We start from the raw sequence: 22,551 nt of genomic DNA on the forward strand, positions 1-22,551 counted from the left end.
AGTTTGGTGTTTGCATAATGCAGTGACATGCAGTTGCTAATTTACCATTGCTGCACCTCAGACAGCAATGCACTACCAGTATGTTGATGGAATAGATAGATACACTTTTCATCTATCTTGCTGCAATGGCAAATTGGAGAGCAAGTGATAGAGGTCTGAAATAAAATACATGAGTGGTTAGGGGATTATTGTTTGTTTTATAGTGATGCTAACTGCATCATTTTGAAATGTTCTGACCTGCACTCTCTTCTTACATGTCTTTAAAAAGACAAAAGAATACAGTTAAAATAATGTTAAATGAGAGAAGAAGCATGTCTGGGCACGGACATTTCCAGTTAAAACAAAAATAACCAGTGCACAACCATGCTAAGTGCATGCACATTGATGATGGCATGTTTCTTTGTAATTGTCAAATATGGCGAATGCAAAGGGGAAGTCTGCTGAGGGGCTTTCTTCTGTGGATGTCTCATGCATGGCAAATCTCTAGGAGAAAAGCTAATACTTCAAGTAGGATTTAGGTATCAAGTGGAAGGAAGTAAAAATTTAAAACAAGCCTGGGGCTTTAAACTATTCACTGCTGGGTTTGCACATCATAATCTGAGGAGTCTTGTAGTGTTAAGCTGAAGAGATTTCTGAGTATACAGGGCCTTGCATTATGGTAACATGTTTGCATTCTTAAAACATCTCTCTAGTTACATCTTACAAAACTAAGTAGCATCATAACCATTGTCTGCTGTCAGCTATTTGCAGGAAGCTAGTCCTGGAACGGGGGTTCCTAAGTAAAACTGGTTCCCTGCATCCACTACCTGAAGGAGTTGATGTTCCTCCAACAACTATTACAAGAGCTATTATTATGTAAGAACTAAAATTAGACAGCAAGAGGGGCAGGCAACTAGATACATCTGAGCATCATATAAAAGAACCACTTATTGCTAATCTTAATTACAGTTGTTACACAGAGGAAAAATTGGCACAGAGCTCACTTCATTTTTCTTAACAGTAGATGGAATAAAACGCTGAATACATTAATAATTACACCAGTAATGTTAAGGAGCTTTGTGTCCAAATGCCTTTCTTACCTCATGTAGGAAAGCTTCAGTAAAGAATGGTAGTTATGTAAGACTATCTCGTTATGAACAGATACATCCATGCTTATCTTGCCAAGAAGTGGACTTAGTACAGCTCTTACTTCATTGTCCTGATAGTGCAGTGTACTCTGTTAGCAGGCTGAACTGTCAGTGTTGACATACGCAACAAAGTGTTGACATACTCAAATCCCTTGCCTTCTCAAAGCAGTTGAAGTACAGCCATTACCAACAACTGAGGAAACTGAGCACCTAAGTGACAGCTTTCAGTGATAACTTGGTATTACTTGTTAAAGTGACAACAACAGCATTTACACCAAATAAACTTGAACTGAGTTTTTGAAAATTATTTACTAAAATAAACAAGTACATTTTTCTTTTCAGTATAAGTTACATAATTGCATACAGTTTTGACTCTTTCTAGGTGCTTTTGGTACTAAGGCAGCAGCATAGGCTGACAACTCTAACTTTTAGCATTGCTCTTTACACAAGGAGTCAGTGCAAAGGTATTGTATTTTCCAGCAATCTATATTTTTACTGGGTGTGTTGAAGATGAACCTTGTATTTGATACAGCTTAAGCAGAAATGGACTGTAGTGCAATTCTTGCTTATGGGAAAAGAAAGCCTGTACAGTAGAATATGAATGAAGGATGCTCAAACCATGATTTGTTCACCAGAAGCAGTTAATAAAACATTTAACAGCCACAATTATTTGTGCTTCATAAAAAAACTTAGGTTATAAACTAAAACCTCAGCTGCAAAAGTTCTTCACTGTAGAATAGCGCTTAGTGCAAGACATAAAATGTTTCAGATCTGCTTTGGTGGTTGAACTTCCATGGGCTATCATGGAAAAATGTTTCCAGAAGAAATAATCCTCTTACAGATCAACAGCCAAGCTCATTCCCCTTTTCTCTGTGAAAGAACAAGCTCTGACAAAGGAGAACATGTATTGTGGCAAAAGCTATAGTGGCACAAAAAACCCAAAACTGGCCCCTGGACTGGTTCATCAGTTCAATACCCATGTTCTCGAGTTCAAGTTTATTCAATGTGGCCTTAACAGACCATATCAGACTACTAGAGAAGGCGTACTCTCCATCAGCCTTGATTTAAATCAGTGAAGCAGATGCTTCAGTCACTAACCCCTCTACTGGCAATGCGCAGGGTCTGAATAATGATCATGCAAACTTCTTCTTTGTAGCTGTAAATCGTTCCATGTACTACAAGGAAAACAAAGATTCAGAAGTTAATACAAGATTCATTGTTATAGAAAGCAGCTACACTTCTGCTCTGAGACTCAAAAGCACCCTGCAACAAAAGCATCCTTTAATTTCCCACATACTACAGAGCTTCAGAGCTCCCAGACATTAGAGCTCTAATTTTAAACAAACAAAAAACAACCCAAAATTTCTATCATTTGCTGTAATTCAGATTAATGTTCCAGAAAGCACGTCTTCACAGTAAATAGTCAAATCTCAAGGCTTAAGCATGAGCAAACCGTTAAGAATGGTGCATAATAAGCACCATCCAGTGGTTTTGTCCCATCAAAGACATGCCTATCAACTACCCTTCAACAGATGCTGATGAAAGAACTTTATCCTGAATCCTATGAGGAAGCTGATCTCTGAAAAACTCCAGAAATTCCTTTCTGAGGTTAGTTACAAATCCAGTACCAGGGACAATACCAACAGACTGTACTTTTACTCGCCAGCATAAATGCTTAGTACTCTGAGGAGGTACCCAGTAAGGACTTCACCAGAAGGTTCATTAAAAAGCCACACACACAAGAAGAAAAAGACACAAACCTTGTCATAACCTTCCAGTTCTCTGAGTTTCTTAATTTCAAAGAGGTTGCCTTCTACTGCAAGCAGTGAGATCTGGGAATCACTGAGGATACTCTGAGGAAGCATGCTGAGTTCTAGACAGTTTTCCTCTAAACGCAGCACTTTGAGGCGTGGACAGTGGGAGATCTGCACTGAGATCTGGGAAATCTGGTAGAAAAAAAAAGAGAGAAATAGGATTAAAATGTTAATAATCCATAATTATTTTAAGTGATTTGTTTCAGGCTAATGTGGAACAATCACCTTGTAAATATAAACTACATTAACAGTAACCACTTGACAACAACATGTAAGCAACCATAATAATAATCAAAAGTCCACGTAACTTTTTGTTCTTGCATGATGACAGGCAACCTATACATGTTTATCAGATTCCTGCTAAAAACTGTTCAAATAATTTCTATATGACTAAGTTCACGATTTTTCAGTATAAAAATTCTACTTGTGATCCCTCATTTCTGTTGAGTACATGGAGGTCTTTTAGCTATAAAGTTGTGATGGTCTGAGTTTATGTTCCAGACAGACCACGTCCTAAATCTACATGCCCATAATATCTTTGTTACCAGACCTGATTCTGATTCAAATTGAGTTCAATAGCCTGCAATTCTCCCACACTGTCGGGCACGTTTTGGATCTGGTTTTTTGAAAGATCTACCACATCCAAGTGGCGAAGACCACAGAGTTGTGTAGGCACAGTCCGAAGCTGGTTTCCAGAAAGGCCCAGGGTTTTGAGAGCCAAAAGCTGTCCAAACGCAGCCGGCAGCTGCCTCAAGTGATTGCCATTCAAGTGTAGTGTTTCCAGTTTCTTCAGTTTACACAGCTCCTCAGGTAAAGCAGCTAGAAACAAATGACACAACAAAGAAATGACCTAAACAAAGGCAGTAAATGTCCTTACCCATTTAATTTGAGTAAGTTTCTGCATGGAAAACAGTGCTATATTACAGTATTTTCTCACAGGATTAATTTTCCAGTGAAGGCACAGACCCCTGCACAGAAAGTTAAGCCCAGTGACAACATATGCTTTTTAACCATCTTCCATAAGTGTCTTAAAAATAATCTGCAGATAAGGCAGAACTTCACATCCTGAAAACACCACTCTCAGAAGAGTTTAGCCTATTTAATCAGCTGTACTCCTTACCAACCACTTTGCAAACACATTGTATTATATTTGAAGTACCACACAATTCAAAGCTTCAGGTTTGCTGTAGCTCTTTAAAGGTATTATTCAAAACTAAGTTCTCAGATAATTCATACTGTATCATACCAGCATAAAAGCCTCACCAGGTAAGCTCTGCTGGTGTTCATTCATCCCTCATTCTACCTACACACATGTATAACCTGTAGCACTTCTCAGTTGCTCTACAGAGTCAGAGGTTTGTACATCTGGTTTTCAAAAGGATACATAATACACAACACACAAAAAAGTTTGCTTGTTCATCTCATCTAATTTTTCCATAACGTTGGACTTTTGTTTAACAGAAACAGTAACAACCACTGAATGGCCACAAATCATTCAGTGGAGTTTCCCACATTTGGGGAAATCGCAGGGGTCAGCACACCCGGAGTGCAAGGGATGAGCCTCATGCTAGGAAAACCACCTGCCTGATTATGGTGTTAAAGGAAGTGGTGCTCAATCTCTGTGGAATAGGCTGGAGATGCTAGGGATTGAACCCAGGACCTCTTACATGCAAAGCAAGCACTCTCCCACTGAACTACATCCCCTTGCCTAGCAGGATTCAAACCTATGCAGGGAAACCCTACTAGATTTCAAATCCAATGTTTTTTACAAGTGGTCTTCTTTACCAGTTCTCTATGCAAGTGCTAAACCATGAGACACTTATAATTTCAGATCAGACAAATCACAGCACAGAAATGTTATGGTTTTAAGTACTTACATGTCATTGTAAAACTGATAATACAACTAAGTTGGCAACTAGTTTTGAAGAATTTATGGTTCTGGGCTTTTTGATCCTGTACATGACTCCCAAAGATTTCAGTTTAGGTGTGACTAAACTCCCCATTTACATCCTGCGAGAGTTAAATCATTAAATTTAGTTTCTGATCAGAGAAATGAGGTTCTTATTTTTAAAATCTACAGAGATATTAACAAGCAGACATACTCAGTTTGTTGTTGTTTAGAGCAAGGCTCTTCAACAAGGAAAATTTTCCTACGAGCGGTGGCAAGAGCTCTATTTTGTTGTTCGATAAGTCTATCGTCCGTAAATTGCTTGCTAGCTTCTGCAGATCTTCAGGAAACTATGGGGGAGAAAAACAATACAGCATTTAGATATGTTAGATATGTTTAGCTCTGAATGTTCAAGTTACACAGCTTAGAATTTTAAGTGAAATCTGTACCGTTACTACATACTGTCGTAAGCATCACAATGCCCAATCACCACAGTGTGCTACTAAGCTGGCAAATTTGCTTAATATATATTTTTAAACATATTTTTTCATCTGAGGAAGGGAAAAGGGATATAAACAAGACAGTCTGACATCTAAGAAGTAGATTTTAATCCAAAGAATTCAAATGAAAAAGGGAGATGGAAGCATACCATGACATGAGCTTGGTTATATTTTAGTCCTCGTGTGTGTTTCTCTGAAATGTGCCTGTCATTTAAAAACATTCTACAGCTGGTTAATAACTTTTTATTTTAACAGAGAGGGAATTTTTACTCTTGCTTTCCTTTTTAATTAATTATGAAAACCATTTTCATTTTCTTTATGAAAAAGAAAAATTAAAATGGCACTTCAGGCACTGAGCTGAAAAAAAGAAAAACTTGGTCAATAGGCCAGTGATTTTGATTCTTCTGGGCTTGGCAGAGGAAAAGGGAAGAGAGAAGGTAGGAGAATAGAAAAAGATACTTTAAAAGTCTTGGAAAATTAGTGCAATATAGCGTTATTCTGGCTATCCTGTGAACTGTTACTTGACTTATGATTCCAGCATATTCTGTGTTTTTCTGCAGTCAAGTCAAAGTGAAGACAGTTTCTGATATAATAAACTTCAAGAAGCTTGCAGCCCAGTGAACAGCCTGTACAGACTAGTTATATGACTACAGTTAAACACAGCTTAAGTATATAAATGTGACAAATTGTGGAGTATCTTTCTAGGTAACAATACAGTTATAAAATTTACAGGTTTTCCCCTCAAGTTTACAGCCCTTTTTTAAAACAGCACAACAGCATAACAAGTACTTCTTGAGCATATACATACTCTAAAGCATAAGCTCATAAGCATACAAGTGCCCTGACAGATAAATCCTCAATCAAAAGACAGTAAAAACAAAAAAAACCCAAGCAAAAATGAAAAAAACAAATTCCTGAAATTAATTTTATCCATCACTAATTATGAAAAACATACATATGCTGTGCATTGTGAGAGATGTGGGAATTTCTCTCCAAAAGCATCACTCATGCACACAAACCACCACACTTCCCCTATAGATGCATTACCTCTGTGAGACCCTTTCCAGTTAGCTGAAACACACCAGTTTTCTGTGCCGTCTCCAGATGGGCCTTTAATGCACTGTTTCCCATCCTAACAGTTCCGTCAAGCGTCCTGAGTTTTTAGTGAGTCTCAGGTGGTTTCTCTTCAGTTATCCTGCACTAGAGAACTGCAATCCAACGTCTCTGTGATAAAGCAAATGTAAAAAGTAATTTTGTGTTCTGTCTTTAACACTACAGGTGTTTCAATGTAATGAACCCCTTCACTGCTGCATATTAATCTGCCTCATCACTAAAGCCTAGAACTTAAAAGATTTACCTGGTGGTTTCATTACAGCAGCATGAATACTGAAATGATACAATAAGTAGAGTTAAAATTAAGTGGGAAAACTGAATACTCGCCCAGTTTTGCCTCTTTCAGGGCCCAGTAGTCTAAGGAGATTCTCCACGGAGACTGGCCATGATTTTAATGGCATCTATCAGCACTGACCTGCTGTTAATGCTATACAGTTCTACTTCTTTTGTCAACAGTTTCATGTACAGACCTGACTCCTTTGCTGCGACTCTAAATGCAGACACAGGACATCCATCTCTCGTAACCCCAGCAGCGTTTAATCCTCAGAACTGCATAGGTTTACAGGCCGAGGGATTAGCGGCAGGTCTGTGGCCGGAAGGTGGGGAATAAAGCCTCACGCAGCACGTCAACAGCTGGGATAAGAAGCATTCCCTAAAAGAGGGTCAGTAGGACCCTCGGAGACGGACGAAGCCAGCACCGACCCGCAGCAGGCCCGGGTCCCCCCGCCTCAACCCTGTCACCGCAAGACGCTCCAAGGGAGCAGCCGGACCCAACCCGGCCCACCTCACCTGTCCAGAGCCGCACGATACCGCTCCGCGGCGGGGGCGATCCCCGCACCCTCCCGCAGGCTCCGCCTCAGCCCTTCTAGCGCTGCCGCTTCAACAGCTCTCACGGCCCCCCGGAACCGGACGCATATCCCTGCCCCTTCCTCCCGCACCCAACATGGCGGCCGCCCTCAGGTCACTGCCGCCGTCATCCGCCCGGGCTTCCGGGACACCTCCAGCGGTGGAGCGGCACCGCTCCGCTTCTTCAGCGATGCAGGCCGCCAGCCGCTGGCCCTCCAAGGAGGCTGAGCCCGTGTGGGAACCGCTGGAACTGAGCCTGCGGCTGTGCGCGGATGGTGCCGGGGAGCAGGGTGGTGCTGAGGCCGCCCGCTGTTCCTGGGAGAAGGGGCAGAGCACGGTGGTGAGCACCCTGCTGGCGCGGTGCCTGGCGTCGGGCGCCGTGACCCAGGTAACGGCCCAGGGCCTGGAGGGGACCGGGCTGGAACGGCAGCGGGGTAACAAAAGCTGCGTGTGGTAAAGGCATTTCAGGCCCCTGTGTCCCGCCGGGGTTTCCTCCGTGCGGTGCCTCACTTCCATCTCCAGGCAGACAGGCCGCAGTGCTTACCCGCTGTGGGTCCGGCTGTGTCCTGAAGTGAGACTGTGCTGAACATAGAATCATAGAATAGTTAGGGTTGGAAAGGACTGAAACGTGTCCCTGTTTGTGTAAATCGTTGCGAATTTGCGAGGCAGAGAAGTTTTTCCTTTTAGTGTGGGATCTCTTAGGTTTGGCTGATGGCAGCTTTCCGTACTAGGAATAACCGTGCCTTATGGTGCGTGGAGCATAGACGTGAGGGGTTCGTTGTGCCCTGTGTTCTAGCAGCATGCAAGCCAGTGTCGTTGAGAGTGCTCTCATTATGCCTTTTATGAGATTTTATTTTCACTCGTGTTCATTTTCCCTACAAAAAAAGCATCTGTTTTATGAGTTGTTCAGATTAAATCTTCTGTATTCCTTAGTGCGAGACTGGAACAGTAACTTTAGACTCTTAAAAACCAATCTGGTGGCTTTGCATCATGTGTTCTTGCGCTGACTGCATTTTTTCCCATTGTTTTCCTTTCACAGGAGACACTGGATTTAAACTGTAGACGTCCCCAGTGCTTAGCGAAATTTGAAGAGATGGAAAGAATGGCAAACATGCGAGCTGAAATCAATGAGGTACAGCCTTTACTGTTGCCAGTGCATCCAGTGAGGTATAGCTTTTACTGTTGTTGGTGTGCATACAATGAGGTACAGCCTTTGCTGTTGTCAGTGTGCATTCAGTGAGGTACAGCCTCTACTGTTGTCAGTGTGCATTCAGTGAGGTACAGCCTCTACTGTTGTCAGTGTGCATCCAGTGAGGTACAGCCTCTACTGTTGTCAGTGTGCATCCAGTGAGGTACAGCTTTTACTGTTGTCGGTGTCCATCCAATGAGGTACAGCTTTTACTGTTGTCGGTGTCCATCCAATGAGGTACAGCTTTTACTGTTGTCGGTGTGCATCCAATGAGGTACAGCCTTTACTGTTGCCAGTGTGCATCCAATGAGGTACAGCCTTTACTGTTGTCAGTGTGCATCCAACACTTCAGCACTGGGTTTGGTGGGGTTAAAGTTATTTTCTTCCTGGCAGCTGGTGCAGGTCTGTGTTTTGGCTTTAGTCTCAGAATAATGCTGAAAGCACACCAATGGTTTAGTTATTGTTAAGTAGTGCTTACCCTGATCAATGACTTTTCAGTCTCACACTCCTCCAGTGAGGAGGGGGACAAGCAGAGACGGGACACTTGACCCAAACTAGCCAAAGGGGTATTCCATACCACAGCATGTCATGCTTGGGATATAAACTGGGGGAGTTAGCTGGAAAGAGCTTATCGCTGCTCAGGACAGGCTGGGTATCGGTCAGTGGGTGGTGAGCAATTGCATTCTGCATCACTGTTGTTCATTGGGGTTTTTGCTTGGGTTTTTTTAGGGGGTATGTGTCTGGTTGGGTTTTTTTTCCCCTTTCCATTTTATATATTTTACCCTTATTGTTTCCCTTTTTGTTCTAATCATTAGTAGCATTAGTATTATATTGTACTTTAATTATTAAACTGTTTTTGTTTTTTTTCCTCCCAGTTTTTCTCCACATTCCACTTAGTTGGCAGTTGGGGTTAAACCATGACAGTGGCACTTGATGATGTATCAGACTGCCTTGTGCTATTGTTTTGTGGTTTGGGTTTTTTAAACAGTTTAGCTGTTGAACAGTTGGTACTTTTTCCCCACTGTGAGTTGTCATAAAGAAAATAACATTATGAAACAAAAGGTTTTGATATAACTGGAAAGATGCAGCAGCCTGCATCTTTGATTAAGTGTTACCTGATGTTTTCTGAAGAAAAGGGAAAAATTTGTACTTGACTTAAGTTCACAAAAATGTGTTTATAGGCAACTAGACTATCTGGTTGGTTAGCAATAGGTAACTTTAGCCATCTCCTACTGCCTAAATTGGCTCTTGGCTTGTATTTTATGATGATGTTTTCTGAACATTTGCTAGTACAAAAGCTGTGTTTATTAAGTTACACAACGTGGGCTCCAGCAGCTTACTGCAGCTGCTTACAGCTTGCTGCAAAGCAGTGTGACAAATTCACCATTTACTTTTTTGGAGGATGGGCTAAACAGGTGGTATTATCCTGTATTGACAGGCAGAAGGAACAGTTTCTAGCTCACAATAAGGTGGCTGCTTAGCATCCTTTGCTGGAAGGTTTCACATACAAAATACCCTCTGATAAATGTTCAACATGCTATGAGTGAAGCACATTTATTTATGTCCTCTCATCTGTGATCAAGAAAAGCAAAGCAGCAGCTCTCTGTGTCCTGAGAGACTGATATCATCTTCTTTTGTACTTTCCTCAGTCATCTCTTGTCTAGCCAAAACGGCAAAACTCTTTCAGCCACAGGAAGGTATCTGCTGCTCTTGTGCTGGTTTATTATTGGAAAGAATTAAAGTTGGGAGTTTTCCCTGAGAGAGCTTCTCCCACAGCTAAAAAAGCCCAACACAACACAAACCCTCCAGAAGGGGCTGTGAAAGGTTCTTTAATAGAATGCAGACCATGAAACTGCTTTGTAGGAGGTGTAAGTTTCTGTGTTTAGGAATGGATTGCAAAATCTCTCTTTTCCAACATAAATTCCCAATAAGTCACCAAATTCTTTAGCTTTTTTTAAAACAGTCTTTTCCTATGGATCTCCCCAAGTAGTGGTAACACTCCAGAGAGCACAGTAATAATGCTCTCTTGCAAATGCTCTCTCTCTATTGTCTTCCATACGCATGCTCTCCCCCATGCTCCTGCTTTTTCCATTTCCACCCCAAGAGGGTCAACAATATCTGGATAAGTAGGTTAAAAATGCATTTTCATTTGATGTTGTTACTGTCGTAGATGAAACTGAAAACTGAAATCTTGCAGTTGGAGAAGGAGACAGCAGACATTACTCACCCTTTTTACTTAGGTAAGTGCAGTTGTACATTATTAAAAACAAGAGTGTTAAGTGACTTCATCGGTGTTTTAATGTTTCTTCCGAGTACATGCCGCTTGTAGAATTGGTTGCAGATTATTAGAGGTAGCAGGTGCTTTATGGGCCTGTAATGAACACTTCCATGCTATTTAAACTTGCGCTTCTGCTGTGGCAGCAGATGCTTGTGCATAGCTCATTATCCAAAAAGTTGGGGGGGGTGGACAGCTCAGTGCAGCATCAGGAGTTCTGAGATCATCAGTAACCTGATTTGATTCCCTTGGCCTGCGTGCTGCCTTGCTACTTTTCCAGTAACTCAGTGTATTTTTGATGTACCTGTATGCCCCTAAAATCACTTGATATTTTGGAGCATGTGGATTCATTTCTTGTTATTGCACACTCTTCCCACTGTGATTTGATGGATGCTTAAAAATATTCTAGCTTGCTACTACTGTGTTAGGCTAGTGAAGTATACTGTGATACTGCAGTGCTATGGTATGGTCTTAAAAAGTTGGTTTCATTTCAAACAATTTACTTAAAACTATAATGTAGTAAAATTAACAAAGCAGTATCTCTAAAAAGTAAGTATTAAGACTTTGAGGTGCATGCTGATACTAAGTCCTATAAGCTCTAACAAAAGTCTTTCTGATTAATGATCTCTCTCTTGAATGTAGACTGTCCAGTGCAAGAGATCAGATTGTATTTCTGTCTTTCTCCAGAAGAAATCTTGCTCTTGTTTTAGCAGGACAGTAGATTCAACTTTGTAATTTTATTTTATAGGCAAAAAATGTGAGATTATGCAAGATATGAACAGACACTTGAAAGCCGTGCTGAAAGAAGAGAGGGCTCTTAGAAAGAGGTTGCTGAAGCCCAGATGTCAAGAGAGCCTGCCTATTGAGGCTACTTTCCACAGGTAGGCATATAGAAAATAATTGTTCTTTGTTTGCATGAGTCAAATTAATTTGAACTAATAAGCAGTAAAAATTGCATGTTTTCATTCACTTTTCCATTGATTAGAATACAAATAAAAATGGTAGCAGAACCTCAGCTAAAATCCAGTAGTTTACTCATTGCTCAGTTTGTAGAAAGGTAGTGATACATGTTTTTGTGAATATCTGCTTAGGTTATTGGTCTTCTGAAGATTACAAAACAATTTGTGATCTGTTTTAAACAGATGTGTTAAATGCTTGATTCATTATGCTTCTCCATAGGCAGGAATTGTTACTTTAACATTTGGTGTCTTCCTCGGAGAGAATAAGTGTGTGAATGATTCCCAGACATGTATAGTACATTTAAAAAAAATATAGTCCTTCTTATGGTCAAAAAATCTGGTCTAGTTACTGACAAAGTGCATATTCACGTCTGTCATTCCTGCTCTACTTGTTGCTCAGAGTCACAAAAGAAGTGTAATTATAGAGAAATTAATTAGAAAACCCATGTGGTGAAGAGTAAAGAGCTAGGAAGTATTAAATCCTCACTGTTTTCCACAACTTTTGAGTAAGAGCTCTTTCTTTGTTACAGGGATATAGTAGAATTGTTGACCGAGGCTGTGACTTTCATTGAGAAGCTTGAAAGCCATTTGCAGACCATTAGAAGCATCCCTCTGATACCACACATGCTAAATAATTTGGTGAGTAGCAAAAGAATGGAGTCTTCTGTCTTCTCCAGCATTAAGAACTCAATGCTGTTTAGGTGCTTAGGTCATTTTTATATCCTGCTAGATTGACAGGGTATATAGAGATGAAATCCTTCTCCTTTTTACTTCAGGAGACTGCTTTGACAAAAACAGAGTTGCTTGTGATAGACTTGGAGGAACTGACAGAGTATATACTGAAATGGAGAGAACTTCAAATAACTTCCAACGTCATCTGCAGTACTGCTGAATTGGACTTTGGCTTATCTGTGACCTAAGAACTCATTTTCCTGAAATAGGATGCCTATTCAAAGAGCTATCTTTTTACAGTCTTCTGTGAAAACTACAACAGAGCTGTAGTTAAGGGGATTTTGTAGGTAATTATGTTTCTCTTCTTATACAGCAGTTCATGAGCTGTAGCTCATGGAAAAACAGACTACCAAGAAGGCTGTTAAGGAGTTCATCTTTGAAATAGTTGGACAGGATTCCCTTGGAGCCTGTATTGTCAATGCACATTTGTTTTGATACTTCTTTTGCACTTGCTATAGTGTCTCTTTTTTATGAGGGTCTTGATAATATGCTGTATTTTGTACATTGCTATAAAACTTCAATAAAAGCACTAGATTTCAAGAGCTCAGTTTCTGACTTTTTATTTTGTTACTAAATTGTATAATTAAAAGAACAGTGCAAAGTCTTGGATCCTAGCTTAGGCTTCCATAAGAATTCCAACCAAAAAATTAAACTAGGTTTACATTACAGTTCATTATGGTTATGATGTGGTTTTGTGGAAACCAGGGAAGGGACTCAGTAATACATGACAAACCACATATCTGTGGTAGTGATAAATACATTCCTCAGTCTCTCCTTTTCTGTTGCTTGCCCTATTTTCAGTGCCCCTGCCCCCCCTCTCTTAGAATAAAAATCTTGTTCCATGAGTATGAATCTAGCAAAAGCACTGGTTGTTCTAGTTTGCAATTTTGAAGACTTTTACATCATGGAAAAACTTGTTGGTAAAATATCATTGGGATAGTGGTTGTGTTTGGAGGATGTCCAGTTTCATACGGATGATGCAGAACAAACTTAAAGTGGTGCAGATGTATTCCTTTCTACCTTCCTATTGTTCAGTTATCTGAATTCTTCCTATGTCCAGCCTGTAGCTGATTGCCGTTTCTGAAAATGAGCCCTTTGTTTTTAGGAAGTAACCAGTAGGTGGCTCAGTACCACACAAATTTCACTGTAGTTTAATGATTGCTTAAAAACTTAAGGTACAGTTAAGGAAGAAACCTTTGGCTCTTTGTTGAGCACGCTGTAATCTCACTGACTTGTCGCTGGTCTACTCTACAGCTGAAATTTTCCGAGAATTCCATTTTAATCTCTAGATTACATCATTCTGGGTGTGGGGACAAGGCATTTAGCTTAACCATTTTCTGGTGAAGTGTGTAAGTGTAGCTGATGTTCCTCTCTTCTGCTGTTGAGGAAAGTTAAGAGGATAGACACAATTTGGATTGAGTCAAGCAGAAGGTCAGTAGATAGGGTCTGAGAATATGAACTGGTGTTTGAGTCCCACAAACTTTAATGGGCTCTTTGTGTGAACACTTGCACGTCATAACAGGATTTGAGTCCAAAGTCCTATGTCAATGTAGTTTCAGATGTGGAAACGAAGGTCTTGACACAATGGGGAGGAGCTGGCATTTTGTTTAAAGTGCTTTGCACATTCTGTGAAATGAGAAGAAACAGAATCCAGACTTCTGGAGTCACTGTCCTATGCATCTATCACAAGCTTAACCTCTCTCTCATTGCCTTTCAGTGATGAGTTAGGTCAGGCAAATTAAAGCTGTTGTATAATCCTTCCAGAAGTGGAATGAAAACATTTCTGGATAGGTTGTTTGTTGTACTCTCTTGAAGACAAATATGTGGTTTGCCATATCCCAGAGAGTTGAGCATATTTTCTTCTTCTACTGTATCCGTAACTGGAGAGCTGACTGTGTAGATTGTAGAGTTTAGCTAATACCATTTGCCATTGATGTACTAATTCACTCTTTGCTATGATTAAATCACAGAATCATAGAATGGTTTGTAGGAAAGGACCCTAAGATCATCCAGTTCCAACCCGGTTGCCATAGGCATTGATGAACCTACTGAAATAAACAGTGATTCACAGCTTGTATCTCTACGTTTTAGCATTTGTCTGGGGGGTCACTGGGAAAAGTGTTGGGCTCAAAGGATCCATCCTATACTTCACTCCTGAAAGTTCCTGTATTATAGTATCTTTTTCATTTACATTTAATGTTTCTGGAACTTAAAGCAAATTGTCTCATGAGAGCTATACTTAAAGTATACTGTACTTAATAGTACAGTTGAAAGGCAATTTGAACAAGTTGTTTAAATAGTCAGTTAAACACTCCCGTAGGATATTTAGATACAGCTCAGTTTTGCTTATTTTGAAATGCAAAACCAGAAAAAGTCCAGTTAAAAATGAGTAACAACACTGGCAAAAAACAAACAGGAATTCTGTGTTGAGCATCATGTTTATGCCAGTGCTTGCTTCACGATAGTGGCAGTAGCTGACAGGGACAGTATTCTGAAAGCATTTTTTCTTTGTAACTTTATGGGGTTAATATTACTTTTGTTAATGCAATTGTTTGATGTTGACTTCAATTATAGTCCTTTGGAAGTTTCAACATTATGTTTTACACCATAAATACAACCCACACGAAGACTGGAGGTTTTCAAAGGAATTTAAAACGCTCGGGAGCTCTCCTTTAGCACCAGTAAGGAAGGGACGGATACTCTCCTTCCTTAAATTACTGACGTAATTAATTAAAGGTGGAATGCTTTGCACTTTAAACAGTGCTGATTTTCCAATTGCCTGCACATTACTAGGAAAGGTGATCAAACGCAGGGTTAGACCGGCAGTTCTTTACTCGTCAAACAAAGGGTAGTCCCTAGCTAGTATCTTTGTAGCAGCGCGCGTTTAATGGGGATGGAATATTGAGCTCTGAAGTTAATCTCGGGCTGTTACGCTGCTACACATGGCAGTTCAGTGGTGCTGCCGGGGGACAGTGGTGATTTTCACCCTGAAATCACAGTCTCTCAGTTCGGAGGTCCCGGGCGCACCTGTTTGGGGCGGAAACCCCCGGTTTGGGTGCCTGAGAGGCTGCCGCGGCTGCTCTGCCGGGTGCTCCCCATCCCCTCTTCTCCGTCAGTGGAGACTTCCCTCCCACCCGGCGGGGGCTGCCTGGGCCGGGCTGGGCCGCTCCGGCCCCTCCTCTCCGCCCTCTCCCGGCTCCGCTCCTCCCCTCCCCGGGCGCTGGGGCGCCGCGGCGGGGCCGTGATGCGGGGCAGGGGCGCTGGCGGCCGCGGGTGCTGTGCGTGACCGGACGAGCCATGGCTAACGTCAAGGTGGCCGTGCGGGTCCGGCCCATGAGCAAAAGGTGCGGCGGGGCGCGGCTGGGGGTGCGAGGGGGGACCCGTCGGCGGCAGGGCGGCTGCGTGGGGTGTCCGGGTGCCGCTGGTCCCGGCACCGGGGATGGGATCACCGCGGTGGGGGCTTAGCTGGGGTTGAGGAGGGACGGACGGAGGTGCGAGGGAGCTTAGCCGGGAGGTACGAGGGGGTTCCTCGCTCACCAAAGAGCTTGGAAAGTGTTCTTGGAAGAGCCTCCCACTGGAGCTGTCAGATGACTTCCCTGTTCCTGAGCTCCCCGAAAGAGGGAATAGTCATCCAGTTTCAGGGAATCTTCCCTTCCCCTTCTGTTGTTGCTGTTTTTTCCAGCGGGAGGCAGAGCCGGATATTCCCATTGTCGCTCTGCTCCGCTCCCCTCCCCAGTTAGCCTGGCTCCAATCGAAATACCAAAAGCTAAGAGATACGGCTTGAGGACAACTCCCACAAACAAGAAGATGCCGTAGCACATTCCTCTGCTGTTGTCCGAATATAATGCACAATTAAAACCATGCAGACTTTGGAAACTCGGGGAGGAAAAGAAAAATCAAGCAGCCAAAATATCAGAGGCTGGTAACTTGCTCCTCGTAAATGCTGTAGTGCTTCAGGCAGAAATGGCTTTGAAGAGGGGTGGGAGGGCCAGTCCGTGGCTTGATGCTACCTTGGTGTTTAGCGTGAGTCTCTCGCGTTGTATTCCGACTGCACGGGCTTCTGTGACAAGTAGCTGGGATGTAGCAGAGAGAACGGTTCTTGAAGAGTTGCCCTGCCAGAAAACGAGCTTTGTTGTTCAGCCAGAACTACACTGGCATGCATCGTTTGCCTGGATTCATATGGTTTTAGTACTCTGTTCTGTGAATGTAACAGAGACACTGCTGTTCAATCACAGTTTTCATGCTTCTTACTTCATTTTCCATAATCAAGTGTTAGTCCAAGTGTTAGACCTTCATGAGATACATCTGACCTGCTAGTGTTGCACAGCGGTTTCATTTTATGTGATCTTAATTTGCAGAACTTGTTTTTAAATACATTTTGCAGTTACTGTACTGGTTTTTATTGTGGTCGACTTGGCAGTGCTGGGTTAACATTTGGACTTGATGCTCTTAAAGGCCTTTTCCAACCAAAATGATTCTATGATTCTAAGCTATTTTGCACTCTTAAGTTCTTGTCAATTGATTTTTGAATTTATTTTTTTCAACAAAAGCTAGCAGAAAGTGTTGAATAAAATAAATTTTAAAGAATTCACCCAAAGCAAACCTGTTACTTTAATAGAAAAGGTGGGAAATAACCTTCAAGTTTTCAATATCTTTTACCTTTAATTCGAAGCTAACTGATTTAAAAATACTCTGTCCGTATTTTCATTAAAAAATATGTTTGGGTAATACAGTTCTGCTTTATTGTCCAGCTGTGAACAAAACAGCTTTTAAAAGATACTGGTTTGTTTTAGGGAGAGTTGCAGCACTGAAGTAAGCCAAGTTTAACCTTTCATTGCCTAGGGTTGCTTTGGTGTTTGATTTTTATTTCCTTCTGTTTTGTTAGTCATTCTTAGGATTTCCTGGTTAAATAAGTTGTCATTATGCTCTCTAGAAATAAAAAGCAGTAAACAGGAGCCAAGATTTAACACTAAATGACAATTTGGTAATGATGTCAAGTTATCTATATCATAGGACCCTTTTGTTTCAGTCTTGCGGAGTTCACTGGAGACTGAAGGCCTTTAAAAGTTGGACTCAGTGATGTATTTCATTATGCAGTCAATTACATGTTTGTTTCTCCCACAATAGCATTTGGCTGCCTATTTACAGTTATGCAGTAGACTTAGTAGGGTTTCCTGTAGACATAAGTTAAAATGAGTGTTCTTAGGAGCTGGGGGAGAGAGGCCAAAGACTGATCTGGCAGGGATGTAATCTTCCCTCTCACCAGATCCTCCTTGGTGAGGAACTCTGCACTGTGAATGTCTTACTGGTTTTTACCCAGCGGGTAGCATTAAATAATGTATAACAGTGCATATGTCATTATAGTATTAAACAGCACCTATAACTCTGTCAGATAGGGTTTGATAAATAGGAAAGCCTTCAATATCGTCAGTGTAGGCCACCTGTTTGCTAGGGAATGTAGTTTGGAGAGGGGGGTAGGATCAGAAAGGTGGAGAGCCTCCTGCACATGGGAGAGGCTAATCTGGTGCTGGAACAGAAATGTTTCTAGGAAGGTGAGAGTGGAAACACAAGGGATAATGTGGGAAGCGACTCTTAAGTAATTCCATCTACCAAACCTGTGGCAACATAACAGCTGGGATGGGGAGGCACAGACCAGTCTTGTATTTGTCCCCATTAGGGCCATTTGTTCCTTGTACCGTGTTGCCACAGCTGAAGCCACCAAAACCATTTTAAGGTAGACTTTGGTAATGCGAAGCGAAGATGATTGGATACTTGATTTTGTGAGGTCTCTGGCGTGAGAACTTGCTTTCTAGCTATGACCAAAATTGTTCAAATGCAGTCACTTTGAGGCAAGTATCAAATATCTGAAGGCTTGATAGACATTGAAAGGACTAAAGCTCTCAGTGGGGATAAAGGCCTGCACTTTCTGTTCCAGCTTACACTGCTTCCATACTGTGGTCAGGCAAACCTTGCATCTTATGTATTGACACATACTGTGATTGTCTCTAACAGGTACAATGTTGTCACAGCCCCTAGGTGCTTTAAAAAGAAAAACCTCCTGCAGGAAAATGTCAGTTCAACTGGACTGAAGCAGTGTAATGTGTACAATTGCAGTTCCAGCCAAAAATACTGAATTTTGCTTTTTTAAGAGTCCCCAGAATTGAAAAGCTGCATGAAAAAAGCTGTAACTGGTTAGTTGGCTGTTTCTAGCTTATCATACAAACTTATCGCTTATTTTCATTTAACTTACAATGGCAGATAAATGTCGGGTTTGCATCTTAAAATTCACAGAATATTCAGATGTTAAAATGTTAATACAGGAGTTAATAAAATCCTTCTTTCTGTTCCAAGTTTCCATTTTTTTATAAACCATAATCGTATCTGCAACTTGCTATTTAGCATAAAGCAAAGAGTGGTCTTTTTGTTCCATGCCTATATGGCACCCATCACAATGAATTCTTTGACAGAGAGCCCCTATGCACAAATAATGCCTGATGGTTATAAAGCGAGCAAAGTTATACAGAATGCAGAAGTTTTTCCTTTGCCTAAACTTTAAATAGCTTGTAGCCAATGATCTTCATAATGCCATCAATCATTCTGTAACAGACCAAATGATTGTTTATCACCAGAATGTTATCCTGGGAATAAATTCCCTCAAATACATTCCCTGGAGTGGCATTACTTTAAAAAGTGTTTATTATACATTTACTGTTCTATATATTAAAAAAGATTTGTTACTTTGTGGTTACATGAACGCTTATCCTGTGTAAATACACCCCCCTCAGGATGAAATATGGAAGCTTGAATGGGTGCTATATATTGACTCTAGCAATAGGTAATAATCAGGTATTAAATAGGAGCTGGGGACTGATGAAATCCCTTTATGGTTTATTTCTGGACATCTTAATGCTTGGTCTATTAGATATTAGACTTTTGTAAGGGAAGTGTGATGTTATTTTTGGCTGTCTGTCAGAAGCTGTTGATAGAAACACTTTCAATGTTAACAGGTAACTATGTGAACTAGGAATGTTGTTTCTTTTTCTTCGTTTCTGCTGCAGCGTATGCCAACACCACAATCTCCAGTGGTGTGCTGCAATAGCAGGTCTGACCCTCCAGATATGGTAATAGTGTGACTGCGTGAGAAAAGGGGTACATTACCCTTTCAGTATTTCATTGCTGTGTCTAGGGTTCTCCTTGTGCCTGGGTAGCTCTCTTAAAGCTGTGTTGAGTGTTGGCGTGCTACAGAAACACCTGCAGTGTTACACATGCCCTTCTACTATTTGTGTAGGCCAGCAGTTTTTTAAAATGCTAGGTTTTATGTGCTGATAGTTTAAAATCATTTTGTCCCTGTGGTGTTCCATCTCAGTACTAGTACCTACCTGTGGTTGCTGATTGCTCTTATCATGGACCTCAGCACTGTGTTACATGAGAGGAGGAAGGGAGGGCTAGGTTTGTGCGTGGGAGGCGCTCTGGGAAGGAAGCAGGCAGTGTGTCCAGGACAGTATCATTGGGACCAGGATGGAGCACAGCTGCCTGATGCCTTTTCCTCCATGATCCACTTCCACTGCATCTTCTGCTCTGCATCAGCCAATCTCAGTTCACTCATCCATACCCAGGGTGTGTTTCCTTGTCATGCCTGTTTCAGAGCTGCTATGTAAGCAGTATTAATGATGGGGAGAAAAAATTAAAGAGGAAAAAAAGGATTTTTTTTTAAAAAAAGGTGCTTTATACCACAATGAAAAGCCTCATACATTACTATAGGATTCTCTTTTTAGCATGCACCAGTGACTAGAAGACGTTGCATTCCTCCACAGATTGTGGATTGAGGCCTGGCTACAATAATTCACATTCACAGCAAGTGTGTTCAATGGAATTGTAAAACTATAGTGGTGCTAGTTAAAGATGATGCTAGGACATGTGAGTTGCCCTGTGACACTTCTTGAGAGCTTAAAGTACTTTGCTGAAGTTTGCAAGCTACTTGTGCAGGACTCATCAAAACAGAAGACACCATGTGGTTCAGATTGTCTTCTCTGCTTCTCAGCTGCCTCTGTGGCCTGGAAAAGGAGTGATTGGCATGGAGCTCTTATTTGAAAGAGTTTTTCCCTAGTGTCTTTAATAGTTACAGCTGAACTCTTCCATCCTCTACAGACTTCATAGACATGTCACCTGAATGAGTTGCTAAACAGATTAATTAACCCAAAAGCTGCCCTTCGCCTTTTTCTGCTTTGCATTGTTTCCAAGCTGTAACTTCAAGTCTCCTGGGGAGCTGCTTATTTCCCAGTCCCCTCAGGAGTTCCTGATGCTCTCATTTGCCACTCCTGACAAATGAGAGCATCAAAGAAATGCCTGGGTAGTCCCAACTGGCAAAGCTGAATCACATTTCCAGCTGTCACAGTCTGAGCTACAGCAGTTGTTTTCCTCATCACTGCTGCTCTGCATGGCACAATCCTCTAATTGCCTTTAATGGATGCAGCAGGTAGTGAGGCTCTAGGATGGGATAAGGATGGAGGAGTTATGTTTGAGAAAAAAGAACTTGGATGATGGGTAGGAGCAACCCCAAGGCTGCAATGGAATTGTAGGGAAAGTTTCTTCTTATGACTTCCAGGAATGTTGTCGGTGCGCCAAGCTAAGTGCATTGAACGTAGCTGCAGTGAATAGGTGCGAGAGAAGCTAAGCTGGTTAGTGCTTTATGTTGTGAATATTTAAAATTAATTTCTATTCAGAAGGAAAGCTGTGTGGAAAACTGAAATTCCTTTAAAAATAATTATTGAAATTAGGCAAAGTAAATCACTATTGGGTTTTACTGCATATGCCTTCAGCATCAGCTTCATTAACTAGTTTCTGCTGTGGAACATCTTTGTTCTTTGTAATTAGTGTGGTAAGTAAAAGGAAGGATTGTTCTGTAAGCAAGACTTGTTGCTGTTTTGTAGACTGTCGTATTAGCTAGTTTACATGCTCATGTATAACCACAAGAACTTCAATACAGCAATATGGCCTACTGCTGACAAGAGTCGTAACTTGCAGCAAATTTTGTTGAAAACATTCCTTGAATTTTATGCATAACAGATGTTAAATGCCATATCAAAACAAAATGAAAGCAACAGCAGATTGGAGATTGTTATTCTCCCTCCTACCCCCACCAAAACAAATTATCCAAGCATATTATTTCTAAAACGTTTATTCTTCACTGGTTGTTTAAACTTCATAATGCCACTGTTAAGAGGAATGTATTCTGAGGAAAGATAGCCACAGGTTATCATTTAGGTTAACATTTCAAAAGCTTTTCCAATTATATTTAAAATACCCCCCCATGAGCCTACTTTATTCAAATTGTTGTGATACACTGCGTCAAATGTGTTTGATACAAATGTGTAATGACACTAGCATCACTAGTTCTGGTACAGTTTGTTTTTACAACTTCAGCTTCTTCAGTTACCTTTTCTGTCCTTCTTTGTCAGTGCTTTAAAATTGTTTGGTTTTAATGTTTTTGAAATAACCCCAGTGGTTGCAAAGAGAGAACATTCATTTCCCTTTGTGTTTCTAAATGTAGATGTGAGGTTTTTTTCTTGGTACTTTTCTTGAGCTGCTTAACCTTTGCTCTGTGACCCAAGTGTGTTTTGGATAAATTAGCTCTCTGTTAATGGCATATTGCTATCATCTCCATTAACTGCTTTACTGGAAATAATTGGAAACCTGTATAGATTTTACATTAGCACAAGGAATATAATTCAGTCAAAAAGTCTCTGGAAAATGGATGTAGAATAATTTTGTTTAATAGGTATTCAACACATATTCCATATGGATGTGATTTTCAAATACAAACCAAAATACTACTTTATTTGAAGAAAACAACAAAATTATCTGTGATTTCAAAGGGGCCAAAAAGTCTCTGAAAATAAAGGTATAAATATAGGAGAAAAAAAAAAGGTAACAGGCAAGATCAGAAAACACCATTTAGCTTGCCTAGAACTGTTACATAGTTCTGATGCTATTCAAGGCTCAGGACTAAGGCAGGATAATGAACTCAGTGAAATGCCTTTCTCCTACCCTGACCTGGTTTCTTTACCCTTCTCAGTTTTATTCTTTAGTATACGTATTCGTTGCTATC

General features: G+C 41.0%; 3 protein-coding genes, 1 non-coding gene and 1 pseudogene across 4 annotated transcripts in view; 2 read left to right on the plus strand and 3 right to left on the minus strand.

Annotated features, from left to right (window-relative positions):
- Positions 1-1,419: 1,419 nt before the first annotated feature.
- LRRC57 (leucine rich repeat containing 57) lies at positions 1,420-6,557 on the minus strand. Its single transcript, XM_034062622.1, has 5 exons — positions 6,377-6,557; positions 5,044-5,179; positions 3,492-3,760; positions 2,888-3,073; positions 1,420-2,302 (listed from the first exon to the last, which is right to left on the minus strand). Exons 1-5 carry the CDS (start codon positions 6,458-6,460, stop codon positions 2,261-2,263), a joined length of 717 nt encoding a protein of 238 aa, XP_033918513.1. The 5' UTR covers positions 6,461-6,557; the 3' UTR covers positions 1,420-2,260.
- LOC115945634 (uncharacterized) lies at positions 4,404-4,550 on the minus strand (annotated as a pseudogene).
- TRNAA-UGC (transfer RNA alanine (anticodon UGC)) lies at positions 4,574-4,645 on the minus strand. Its single transcript has one exon. It is a non-coding gene; the product is annotated as a tRNA-Ala (tRNA).
- Positions 6,558-7,354: 797 nt separating the features above from the next.
- HAUS2 (HAUS augmin like complex subunit 2) lies at positions 7,355-12,985 on the plus strand. The gene is made up of 6 exons (XM_005143948.3): positions 7,355-7,676; positions 8,328-8,420; positions 10,648-10,717; positions 11,501-11,633; positions 12,242-12,350; positions 12,488-12,985. Exons 1-6 carry the CDS (start codon positions 7,386-7,388, stop codon positions 12,629-12,631), a joined length of 840 nt encoding a protein of 279 aa, XP_005144005.2. The 5' UTR covers positions 7,355-7,385; the 3' UTR covers positions 12,632-12,985.
- Positions 12,986-15,703: 2,718 nt separating this feature from the next.
- STARD9 (StAR related lipid transfer domain containing 9) overlaps positions 15,704-22,551 on the plus strand; it is a 106,622-nt gene continuing 99,774 nt past the window's right edge. The window contains exon 1 of the mRNA XM_031044536.2: positions 15,704-15,787. Coding sequence (XP_030900396.2) covers positions 15,741-15,787 — 47 coding nt within the window. The 5' untranslated portion in view covers positions 15,704-15,740. The remainder of the gene's footprint in view (positions 15,788-22,551) is intronic.

This window comes from Melopsittacus undulatus, chromosome 4 (genome assembly GCF_012275295.1).
Source record: "Melopsittacus undulatus isolate bMelUnd1 chromosome 4, bMelUnd1.mat.Z, whole genome shotgun sequence".
In the NCBI taxonomy this organism is placed as follows: Eukaryota; Metazoa; Chordata; class Aves; order Psittaciformes; family Psittaculidae; genus Melopsittacus; species Melopsittacus undulatus.

Bases quoted from the DNA above. Each gene is read 5' to 3' on its own strand.
- LRRC57 (XM_034062622.1), bottom strand. From the start codon at position 6,460: ATGGGAAACAGTGCATTAAAGGCCCATCTGGAGACGGCACAGAAAACT. The intron at 5,180-6,376 runs GTAATGCATCTA...TCTCCCCCATAG, and splicing joins CTGGAAAGGGTCTCACAGAG to TTTCCTGAAGATCTGCAGAA. The intron at 2,303-2,887 runs GTTTGTGTCTTT...TTTTCCTTGTAG, and splicing joins AACTGGAAGGTTATGACAAG to TACATGGAACGATTTACAGC.
- HAUS2 (XM_005143948.3), top strand. From the start codon at position 7,386: ATGGCGGCCGCCCTCAGGTCACTGCCGCCGTCATCCGCCCGGGCTTCC. The intron at 7,677-8,327 runs GTAACGGCCCAG...TTCCTTTCACAG, and splicing joins CGTCGGGCGCCGTGACCCAG to GAGACACTGGATTTAAACTG. The intron at 8,421-10,647 runs GTACAGCCTTTA...TTACTGTCGTAG, and splicing joins TGCGAGCTGAAATCAATGAG to ATGAAACTGAAAACTGAAAT.